The 13220-nt window shown below is 29.0% G+C and overlaps 1 protein-coding gene across 1 annotated transcript in view; it reads right to left on the bottom strand.

Annotated features, from left to right (window-relative positions):
- Window positions 1-5878: 5878 nt before the first annotated feature.
- LOC123300067 (TWiK family of potassium channels protein 18) overlaps window positions 5879-13220 on the bottom strand; it is a 63339-nt gene continuing 55997 nt past the window's right edge. Inside the window, exons 4-6 of the mRNA XM_044882538.1 lie at window positions 11967-12181; window positions 11017-11242; window positions 5879-6212 (exon numbers count right to left, since the gene is read on the bottom strand). Of these exons, the coding sequence (XP_044738473.1) occupies window positions 6144-6212; window positions 11017-11242; window positions 11967-12181 (510 nt within the window). The 3' untranslated portion in view covers window positions 5879-6143. The remainder of the gene's footprint in view (window positions 6213-11016; window positions 11243-11966; window positions 12182-13220) is intronic.

The following is a 13220-nucleotide window of genomic DNA, read 5'->3' as shown; positions in this document are numbered from 1 at the left end:
TGAATCCGTTAGAGGGAAATAACTTCCTAACAACATTCTGATTAAAGTTATTTTATAGTTTAAATTGAAATTGTTTTGACAGTTGATATCAATCATATTATAAGATGATAACATTTTGTCTACGAAATTATTAATCATTGTGTAGTTAAGGTAGTGCGTTCGTTTATAGTCAATCTATGTATCTCTATGATGTTTTAGGACAATGACTTCACCAACATATATCTTCCTCTTTGTTTCATTAGGCATTTTAAACGTTCATATTTTGCGTACTTCTAAAGATTTTCAAAAACCAACTTCACTTTTCTTTCTTTTTAATTTCGTTACAGATCAAACAGAGAGATCAGTTACAGAGCTGGAGGCGCTCAATTTAATTTACCAATAGTGATTTGGAGCATCTCAAACTTTAATCAATGGTCATGAATGAATAACTAGCGTCTTCCTTAAAATTTTTTTTTAAAATAATAATAATAATAACTAGGCCACCATATTAGAGTCAGAATGACGTCACTTAGCCAACCATACATTGTCATCGAAATCAAACGAGTATGCAAAATTTCTGCTTAATCGGTTGAGGATAATTCCATTTAAATTCGGAAAATTTTTCGAGGAAAATCTTTTAATTGAATTTTAAAGGCGTACACCCGGTATTCTATATGAAATAAGTATTCTTGTTTATAACTTAGAATTCTAAGTGTTGTAATAACATATGTGATTGATTTTGTAAGGTGTCAGATCCTTTATTGGTGTTACAATTAGAACTTACCTACAACAAAGCTATAGAAGTTTGGTATCTTGTATATTATTAACATCAAATATCACCTTCTCTATGAAGTTCTGTTCAAGATAACATATTTAATCAAATTATTGTACTGACTAATTCAGTTTGTGACGTCAATACATCCTTTATTATGTTGGAAATGAAACAATTGTTTAAGATTTTCGCAGAATCAATTGTCAATGGTTGCAAATAATTTTAAATATAGCCAATGGTTTTCAGTGCAGAATACTTGTGAAATCGATTTATTTATGTGGATATTATTTATATATGTATATATCTACTTCTCGTAAGTATGATGCGAATGCTCAAAAAAAAGTTTGACATAACTACTACTGAAAAATATGCCCATAAAAGTAATGTCAATAATGCCCTTGTATCAATAACGTGATTGTTCACAAAGAAATTCTTGATTGGAGTAGGTACATTAAAATTATTTTTTACTTTGGTGTGCATTTTTGATAATGCAATCCGTTTAAAGTAAAAGTTAGATTGCACAGCTAATAGTATAGCTACGTACAGATCGGGTACTATACCTTCATGGCTTACTTAATTTAGTTTCTAGTAAATGTATCTCTAACAATTTAAATGTATCTCTAACAATAGAAGTATGTAGTTGAAAAATACAGATACTTAGGTAAAGAAAATAAAATACAAAACAATGTATAAATATTACAATATAAAGTGTTTTATAAAACACGTTTTTAACTTTGAAGTATTGACTCTGTGCGTAGTCATGGTAAAGAGTTTCAGATCGACGCGACGCCCCCAGTCTCATTTTAAACTAGAAATGTGTCAAAGAGAACCGAATTTACGATTTATTTAAAGGTTCTATCAGTTTTCTTCATGGGTAGTTTAGTTTTCAAAACTCATTAAAAAGTAATGTGATTTACAATCATTAAAATTAATGTTTTATGTAAAAGGAAATTTAATAACATGGAAAACTGTATTGATAAAAGTGTTTCAACTATGGAACTAATCAAAAATGATAATTCAAATCAATTTAGATTTCGAATAAGATAAGTTCATATCTTCGAATTAGAAAACTATATTTATTATATCTATTATAGACAAAATCTATTCGCATACTTTCCATGCCATTTAACGTTCAAACCTTCAAATAAAAACTTCGTTTATCCAAACCATACTTTTTTAAAACAACACACATTTTTTCATGACTCTTTTCTAAAACATTTGTTATTTCTAAAGGTGGAAATTCTAAAATAAAAGGAGTGGGAACATGAAAAAACTTGTGACTTTCCTCACAAATAGATAGTTTCTTAGATTTGCAGTTCTCGAGATAAAAGTTCAACATAGATATATACTACGAGTATGGATTGAGAGTTCACTTAAGCAAAAAAAATTTCTATGAGAATTCACACTTTTTTATTTAAGGATAGATTAGAGAATAGGATGCCATAATGATTTGAATCAATACATTTTTAATCGTATCTTTTATAATACATGCGGTATATAGACATTAAAAAGGTGAATTTATAGACGTACCTGATAGTTACTCTACAACCATAACGAAAGAGATCGTTAATTTGGAATCTAGATAGTATACATTAAGAAGAATTACTATCGATATACAATAGTTTCTGTTTCTTTTACAGAAATAATATATGCAACTATTTTAGAATGGTATTCAGCCCGGAAAATTGAAGAACGTAGAAACAATACGCTACGTTTACTTTGAAAAATATTAATTATAGATTTTCATTTTTTGTTATGCAAATCGAATTTTGATGCCGTTCATACAATCGTTAATAGATAATCAAGCTTATCAAGCAAAGTTCTATATACACCAAATTCCTGGTCCTTTTTCGAATTTGTTTGATATTAAAGTTGTAAGTCACACTCTAACGATACTTTGATGAAATAAAACGGAAAGTTAATTTTGCAAACCAGTAACTTATCTTTTCAAACATTCTCACAGTCAGTTTATGATGTTCTTATCGTTTACCAGACGTGGTCAACTGCTATAAGTTGTTTTGGAACAATAAAACTCATAAAGATGGGCAGTATCATTTTTTTTTCACATCAATGTTCCTAGAAATACAGAAAATTACATAGAAAATGAACGTAATAAAATGAAAATATATTATAAATAACAAAATACTACGAAAAATATTTAATAATTTATTTATTTTTTTCTATATTTTTATGTACAATAATAGTAACAATATTATAATATTTTATAAGTAACATCTGTTGAAAATTATCTAGAAAATTTCTTTTTGATTTTCCGTAAATTTTCTTATGTGTTTTTTTATTTCGACTATTCTTTATTATATTATATGTCGAAATCTGTATATATTTTTTGTATTGCTAGATAGATAATTTTTTTTCAAATATAGTTTGTACTCCAAATTTTGTAGACTTTTTATGTTTTTATATACAGGTCTATTACAAAGAATCCATCACATTTTTGAGGCATTATACCTTCAAAACTATAAAGCTTACCTTTTTTTTAAACAATAACCATAGGAGCTCTCTATGGCTCATATTTCCTGGCTCTGCCTTCGACGAAGTACATTAGTTTTGTCTTGAATGGAAGAAAATTTGCGAGGTTTCCCCGTTTCGAACATATCGAAAATGTAATGGCCTATTTCTCGCAATATTTATAAGGACTTCATTTTGTAAAAAAATTTGTTTTAAATAAGACAAAATTTCTATGGAATTATTTTTTAATCAAACAATATCGAATTTTCTACGTTCCTTGAAATCTTTCGAGTAGCATTTTTGTACTTGTTTGGAGTTTCCATCCTCAAAATTATGATTGATAAGGCAAAAATAGCGACCTTAATCTTCTACGGGAACCTTCCGGGCGTTTTCACTATTAAATACGGATCTGATTTTGTTAGAAAATATAAGAATATTTTGCATTTAAGAATTCTGCTTGTTAAGAATATGAAAATTGATTTAAAAAAGTCCGAAAAAATATTGGGTTAAATGTTTGTGAGTGGCCAATCAAATAAGATTAAGGCTCAAAAAATGAAAAACATGTATTCCAATAAGTATATATTATCGATGCATTCAAACAGAAATTTCCCTCCAAACGAGACATTTTCCAGAAAATGAAACTCCAAAATACAATATTATCTTTCGATCCAAATTCAAAACATTATTTCCTCATAAAAATGTTGCAATAATAATTATAAGTACTTTTTAAATTATCTTCTGATCAATAAAAAAGTACCATTCCCAAAATATATAAATTTTTAATTTTATCTATTCACCTTTACTTCTTTTGTATCTTTTGTATCTTTTTTGTTTTGTAAACAAATAAATACTTTTCTTACAAAAAAGTACCTGTAGGTTCAACTTCAATAAAAAATATTTCCGGTAGAACGTTTATATTTGATTTTGGATGGTTATTTACCTATCTACGAGAAAAACTCAATGGTAAAAGAAAAAAGTAAAAAGTTACTCAATGGTAAGAAAATTTGTATTTGAAATTAAATGAAAATTGAATAACAACATCATTGTAAGAATGAAAAATAGATAACAATTTAATTAAATAATTTTTGCTCATCATTTCTTTTCATGATGTCTACCACCATGAAGGAAAAAAAAAACGTAAAAACTCATGACTTATCATCAATGTTGAGGATGATGTATAAAAATATGTGTGTTGGTACTACACTCTTGGAAATGTATAGACTGATTTACATTGGTCGGAAAAAACAAAAAACTGGTCTTGGAATTACAATTTTATGTCGTTGTAAAAGTTACTCTTTGTTATATTTTTTGCAAAACTATTTTTTTTCCGAATACCGAAAACGAATTTCTGATTTGATGTCACGATAGGTTAGGTTAGATTGTATTGGCTGTCCACGAAGGACACACTTAGGCTATAAAGCCCATTGTGGAATTGGTAATGCCTTAACCAACTGGGCTACCAGGGCGACATGTCACGATAAGAACTGATAAATATTTTCCAAAAAATGGATTTTGACCATCATCGATCAATCTATACTCCTAGAAATTTCTATAAATAAAAAAAACTCTCTGGAAATGACAAAGGTATTTTCCTTCATCATTTATGATATGATGTGCTAGCTTGCTGCTGCTTTTCAAACATCTATTCCATCTATATTGTTGCAGTGATACATACAGGGTGTAAACAAATTCGAATCGGACTATACCGTACTGACATCAAAATGTACAAACATGAATAAAATGTTAGGTACCCCTTTGAAAAAATCGGAAAAAATTTGCTACTTCGGAATTCGATCAAAATCAGTTTATAAGGTAAATTTGACCCAAAAAATTCAAAAATACGGTTTATTTGGTGATTAGATGAATGGTTTCCGAGCTATCGTCTAAAATCAGGTTGATTTTGGCTTTATATCAGAAACTTTTCGCCCAATCGTAAAATAAACCGGATTTTTGAATTTTTTGGGTCAAAATTACCTTAAATAATGAGTTTTACCAAAATCAGAGAGAAAATATTTTTTTCGATTTTTTGCAAATTTTTAAAGGGGTACCCCTTTGAAAAAATCGAAAAAATTGGAAAAAATTTGTTATTTCGGAAATCGATCAAAATGAGTTTATAAGGTAAATTTGAATTAAAAAATTCAAAAATACAGTTTATTTGGTGATTAGATGAATGGTTTCCGAGCTATATACTAGAATCGGGTTCATTTTGGCTTTATATCAGAAGCTATTCGTCCAATCGTCAAATTAATACCCATAGACTTTTTATTTATTTTTATTTGTAAACATCCGGAACTCCATAGTCCGACTCGTATTTTTGTAACACTTTGTAAATAGAATTATTCCTAAATATAGCGATTAATTTTTAAAGGATGCAGGAAAATTTAAACAACCATTTTCAGTTCACAAAATATTAGAAACAAAAGTAAGACAATGGGAAGTGAATTATTTTTTGATATGTCATTTGGACATATGCTTAAAGAACTTTCAGTTTCCACATAAATTATAAAGTGTTTTGTATCAAAATTTTATTTTGAATATCTCGAAAATGAAAAGTCCTTGACCACATTTTAACAACAGCTTTTTGTGTAAGGAATCTTAAAAAAATTTTTTTTCAATCATTATTATTTGTATTTAAACCTCTACCACTCCTTTAACATCTACATTTTTTGGCAAAATATTTATTTCAATGTCCCGTACAATCTTTAGAGGTATATTTATGAAACACCCTGTATAAATATCATTTAATAATACTTCTTTCAATATTGCTGACATGAGACAGATTGTCATCAGACTTTTGCTGTTTGTGTGCTCCTACTTGCTCCTGTAACTGGCTCTGCTGTTGGTTGGCGATGAAGATTTTTCGTTTCGTAATATAATCGAGGGAGAGAGTATTTGAAGAGAAGTTGAGTGAATCACTCGTCCATCACCTGTTACATCCCATGATGTATCGTAAAGTCTTCATGACTGTACGAATTTTGTGAATTACTTCCTCCTGTTGAATTGACAAAAGAATGAAAAAAAAAGAAGTATATAAATTTTTTTTTTTGCTTGCTGAATAATGAATGAAAATATCTTTTTCGTATGAAAATAAATTAGTTTTCTGTAAGAATATAATATACTAGCCTCTCCCCATTTGCTTCGCTGGACAGTTATAACTTTATAAAGAAATATTTTTACGCAATACTCGCACTTTACACCTCTTTGACTTTATTCTTCGATATTTTAATTTATATTTCTTAAGAGAGACGGGCGGCAGGTAGCACAAAGACCTTCTTCAGTTTCATACCTCGGTAAGCAGGTAGTATTCTATTTATATCTGTCTGGCGTTCACAGTATTGAGAGCCCGAAAGAAACGTTGAAGGAGAGGGGGATGCAAATAAAAAAGTACATCAGCTGGGATTTTACCACAGACCTCAGTAAATTTACAATATGACATTTATACATTAAAAAATAGGTGCATACTTTCTTAATTCACCGGCACGGCACGACTAAAAGCGAATTTAAGAAAGCAGATGTGACCCAAGAAGGGCTTTAGGCTCGCTTTTTTTCAAAGAAGTTTTTGACCTGCTTTCAGCTTCTGAACTGACACCCGGTATCTTTATTAAAGTGAGATTTTCCACAATCAAGTCAAGGCGCTCAGAATTTACACGATTACATACAGACGCACCAACGAATTATATAAAGATTTGATATATTTAGTTTATAAATAGCTCGACTATAAAATATTATGTACCTAATCTTTTACGGTATTCAATTATATTTGGTCGTGTTTTGTTGTGAACCTTGGAAATGAATTAAGCAATGGTTCAAGGCCACATTATTATAACAATTTTATATTCTAATCGTAAGAAAAAAGATTATAACAGTCAAAATGTCTGTAAATAGATATGCTATTATCAAGAATTGACTCCTTATTCTTCTTTGGAAGCAATTGTCGCAAGTTTTTAGCGTATTCTTTAAAATTTAACTAAAAGAAGACACAATGTAAGACACACGTAATTATTGGAAATGTTTTTTTGGATACAGTATTTCAAATGTATGGTCGATTTAATAAAATTTCAAGCTTCGAAATCAAAAAAACATATTGCGAGCCTTTCAGGTGGTGAGTGATTTGGTCTGAGGCACCCAATATATCGTTACTTCCATTTCCTGCATTTCCACATGAATTTTTTAATGGTATATCTATGTACGAATGTAAGGAAATCATATTGAGAAAATGATAAATAGTCATGAAGAATACAGCGTTTGATAACTAACATCCTTTGAGATATAAAAGTCAGTATAGTAGATAGATACAGAGTATAGAATTGTGTTATAATGATTTATTTTGTGCGAAGTGTGTGTAACCTCAATTTTATTCTTTATAGATACCAATAATGTTTTATTTATACACGATTAAGATACAAAATGATTGTATACACTTAAGTATAATAAATAATATTCATACGATAAATATTTCAAATATAAATAACTGTCCAGACTGAAGAGTACCTACGATAAATATATCCATGGGGCGATATTAAGCCGCAGTCCACATATGAAAATTTATCATGATAGATAGTTCCTCGACGTGATTTCTCTTAAGTTTAGAAGAAGGCTAGTAAAAATTGTTAAAACTGTTTTAATTATCAAGCCTTTCGCAGGTGGGGGCTAGTATAAATTGAAAATCTGATTGAATATTTCTTTGGTGTATCGAATTTTTTGATCTGCAAAATTATGGAAATTAAAAAAAAAGCTCCATTAAAAATTAATTCGAGCCAGACTTATCGAACTTTAAAATTTAGGCTGAATTAGGTTGAAAGAAATTTAATATTTTGAAAATAATGGTTTGGAATTTGATGACTCTCGAATCAGATCTTGGATTTTGCATCTATAAGAAATGTTAAAAAGTTAGATTTGAAGCAATTTGAAAATTTTCGCCCATCAAGAGTTAAAAAATGATTATTTATTATTTTTAGAAATTCAATAATTATATACATAATTTCTATTTCTAATGGTGTTAGACGCTATCTTACTATTCGATCAACTTTAATAATCATTTATTTTACTCTTAGGGAAATCATTTTCCCTACGACAGGTGATGTTTTAAAAAGGAGCAACGATAGCAAGTTCAAACTGGCTTTTAAATTGAATATTCAAGATATTTTATTTTTAAGTCCAAATTCAACTTGAAAAGTTTTAAATATATTACCAATATTTTAAATTTGATATTTTCTTGTTTCTGTATCAACATTTTAATATTCACCAATATCAGAAATAAACGTTTAGTTTGTCTTAAAAAGCCTTTAAAAGCCTTGCATAATACATTACATTCATAGTTAATAATATAGTTATAATCGTTGATCGATTTTATGCGGAATTCTAAATTCTACTGAAATTATTTCTCAACAAATTTCGAGCTAGCTCTAAACGAGTTTCAATCTTTCGACTATATACGATATTTGTAGATATAGTCGAAAGGTATTTGTTACAAGTTTAGTTTTTTTACTAAAATTCCAGGAATTCATTTAAATAAACCGACATATTACGAAAAAACAAAAAAAAAACTCTTGTAGATACCTGAATTAATAACTTCACATGGTAAAAAATTAGTTCATTAGAGTAAATTAATTATGAGAAGTTGCCATAAAAACAATTTTAATTATGGAAGAATATTTTATGCAATGTATAATATTATGTGCATGCATTAAGTGTAAGAATATGTTCGGGTATTTCTAACATGTTGATTGTGTAACATATTTAGAAACAGTTTCTTCTTAAGATACAAAAATGGATTTTTGACGAAGAAGAAAAATTGACCTTTAGATATAAGAAGCCCTCTTTAAAAAAGTTTGTAGAGTAAGTTTTTTAATCAATCGTACTTCTTCAAAAAAAAAAAAGGTCATTAAGTTCATCTCTACCATTTGTAATTTCATATCAGATCGCTCAGTGTAGATAGAACAATGGCAGAAAACCATCGAACGATTAAAACTTAATAAGTCTAGGTTTTGGTATAAAATCAAAGTAGGTAAACACTAATCCACCGAAAAAGAAAAAATTTGTGTCAAAACGAAGCTTAAGAGCAACAAATATTTTATGATTCGAATATTCAGAACTAATTCGGAAGATATTTGAAATAATCCAATTCCGAAATATATGAGCTCATGCAACAATATTCAATCTTTTTCTCAGTCTATGTGTGAAGCAAACGTACCTCTACAAACAACAGGTAAAAAAATAACGTTGGTACGAGGGCTGGAAACGTTGGTATGAAGTATGAACATGAACATGAAAGCGGTTGCACGCTTGTAATTTTTGTTTAAACAAGTAAAAACAAACAAATGGCTGACTTAATTGTTGAAATACTCCGTATAGTGTCAATGCTTGTGGCTCCAACGATTTTCATGAAATTTACTATGCAGGGGGTTTCGGGGGCGAAAAATCGATCTAACTAGGTTTCTTTTTTAGAAAATGTCGTTTTACCTTGGAGAACTTAATCGCAGAAACGGCTCAAATAAAAAAAATTTGGTCATACAGAAACTTTAATATATGCAGGGTATAAAAATTAAGAGTACATTCATAAAACTAAACTATTAATATTGCAACCACACTAAAATGAGTTCTTTTTTATACTTTTGCCGTGTTGCTTATATATGCTTAAAGGTAATGAAAAATAGACGTTCTTAAATGCTGGACGTATTGCACCTCTGATCAATTTTAATAAGTAATTCAAATATACAGCTGTCTTGAAATCAACTCTTCGAGACGTTGCCAGCACTTTATATGAGAACAAACAATATTTATTACTTTGAACGACTCAACTCGATATTGAACGATAGAACCATAGAACATACAGAAGGACTGTTATATTAATTAACAAAATGTTTTATCAATACAAATAATAAATTGTTTACTTCATATTGATTTGAAATAATAATAAGTAATTGCTGTAGATTTTTATAATGAACTATTTATATGTTTTTTATTTTTCAAAATAAAACTTAACCCTTGGAGTGTTGCCTCTATTATGGGTGTTTATTGTTGATAATATAATGCAATAAATAATGGAATTGTGACTTGATTCACATTCATGCAATTTGACATCTCTGGATTCTGTAAAACTATCAAAGTGATCATTTGAAAAATGTCATGGAAAATATCGATCAATTTGGCTCATGGTTAATCGTCCTAATAATCATATCTTTATCCTCTATTGAAATAATTTAAGGGAGCTCTTGCTTGAGACGATGTGTTTTTGTGCTTGATTTCAACAATTAACTCAGTCAATTGTTTGTTTTCACTTGTTTAAACATGCATATAACATTGAAAAAGTGCCTTGTTGGTAAGATAGTTTCCAAATCGTCTTAAAAAACTTATATTTTCATTAAAATCTTTTAATTTTGCCAGGTAAAGTGATATATTTTTAAATTATTGCTTTAATTAGTAAATTTCTAATGTTTTGATATATGTTACTCGATGTTACTCGTATTTTTGTTGAGCTGGACTTTTACACGGACAATGAAAATCTTTATTATCAACCTTGCAAAATTTTGTTCAATTTTTAGTAGATCCGACATGCCAAAGCTCTTTTTATGAAAGTGACTAATGCTTATGAAGGGTTAATTTTAGTAGGTAATCATATTAAATTAATTAATAAAAAACTATTATATTGCAAAATGTTTAATTCACTTAATTAAACATAAACAATAAAATAATGAACACACACACAAATAATTATGATTAAATGCAATAATTTTCAAAACAAATATATAAGAACCAAAACAATAAAAAAAATTAAACAGCTGTAAATTATTTACCTGCATTAAATTAAAACACATTGCAATCAATGCCATACCCAAATATAGATACATTGAACAAAATATAAAACTTAATTCAATACCCTGTGAATTTCTAACAATTTTATCACCCGGTACAATATCACCAAAACCAATTGTACTTAATGATATAAAACAAAAGTATGAACCATCAAGAAAATCCCAATTTTCCCATTGTGAAAAAAGTAATGCACCACCACAAACGTATCTGAAAGAAGAAAATATTACTTTTGCAATTCATTTTTTAAAAAAAACGACTTTTCATGTGAAATGCGATAAACTTATAAATAGAAGTTGGCTCGAGAAAGTTTCAAATTTTGATCATATTTTTCACCCAACTAAACCTCAGAAAAGGAAAGATGACGGAAGCAAAGAAAGCGGATGCGATATACTAAAGGCTTACAGCAGACGAGGACTGTGTGCAGATTTTGAACTCATCGGGCCAAAAGGGTATTTTCGATGAAAACATAAATAAAAACCAAGGAGAGTTCTACAAGATAGAGACTGCAATTGTCATTTCTAAAAAGTCTTGACCGAGGATTCATAAAAGTAGCAAAAAGGGCTGCTAAATCATAAAAAGAGCTTAGTCTACATAAATAATTCAATTATTAAGGACACTGTGCTCTCGGATTAGGCTCAAAAATTGGGATATCAAAAATCCGACAATGAAAAATCATCGTTTTCAAAACAAAATTTTGAGACAATTTTTGAAAATTTTCCTTAAGAGGTGGTAAAAATGGCAGGTTAAAGTCGGAGATTATTGAATGTTTTAATTAAGAGCATGGGAAATAGGCCTCCGAGCAACTGCCAGCAATACTAACCAAGTCTTTTCAGTAAACCTTATCCCACTAGTTCTTCAAAATTTTACTAGCAGTGATATTTTAAGCTTAGAAACTCTCTATCAATTATAAACAAGGTAGTTTCAAACTTACCCAACCATAATTGCCAAACATATTGTTAAAGGTACTGTTATTTGTTGTGGATCATTTTCCATTTCACTATCATCTTCCTCATCGTCTTCATCGTCATCGTCATCATCGTCATCTTCCATGTCCGTTGTACCCGCACTGATAATTGATTTACGACGCATGCGCTCTAAACGTGCTGATGATGTTGTAATTGAATTGTTTCCAGTGTTTCGATTTCGCTACACACCAAAGAAAAATAATTAAATAAAGTGAATAAAGAGTGAAGAGTTGATTAGCATTGAGTTACGTGTATAATAAATAAATTAATGATGGCAAAGATAAAAAATTTTTAACAAAAAGAAAACCGACTTCAAAAATCATCAAAATCGGTTCACCCAGTGAAAAGTTCTGAGATAAGAAACTTTAAAAAAAAAATACAGTCGAATTAAGAATCTCCTTTTTTTGGTTTGAAGCCGGTTAAAAATAAGAATTCGTTGAGTTGATTAATTCGATATTATGCCTAGACTCTATGGTCCAGTTGGATAAGAATCCAAAAATCCCGGATATAACATAAACTATGATATATTTTTAATTATTTTAATCTGTAATAGCAAATTAGGTTATACAGTTCAATAATTTAATCTCTTGGACATCTTCCTAGAAACACAACATATCTAGTATCATTTTGTATGTAATATTATACTAGAAAATTTATGCCTAAAGGTATTATAAATATCCATCAACTAGAATTTGATTCCTAGGAATTATTGTTTATGACTAACTAGTTCAATGTTAGATCAAATTTCAACTCAATTTGTTAAATTAGTAAGATATGATTAGTTATGATAAACCAAGTTTGTCGTTCAAATATTATAGAATGGATAAGTATTAAATGGTACTAGCTCGACCCGTAAAGAATTCCGCTCTCGTTGTTACTAAAAACAACAAACATGGCATGATTTCAAGAGTTTTGGGTTCGAGTCCTGATTCTAGTGTATTTTTTTTCAATTTAACAAATAACAAATTGAGTAGAACATTGGTGAAAAAAGTCAATAGTCCTTAAATTAATATTAGGAGAACATGTGTTAAAAAATAGGAATTATATGTCTAGAGTATTAGGAGAGCATCTGTAAAAACTAACATCATGGAATTTTATAAACGAATAAGAAAGATAAGGGTAGGCAGAAAAAAACTGTCTAGAGTACTAATTTATCAGATAGAGTATGAACCATATAAGCTCTTAATGAGCTTACCAACCATTAATGAAATCCTTCCTGA

This window comes from Chrysoperla carnea, chromosome 5, assembly GCF_905475395.1.
Source record: "Chrysoperla carnea chromosome 5, inChrCarn1.1, whole genome shotgun sequence".
NCBI lineage: Eukaryota > Metazoa > Arthropoda > Insecta > Neuroptera > Chrysopidae > Chrysoperla > Chrysoperla carnea.
This window is presented reverse-complemented; position numbering and strand designations above follow the sequence as displayed.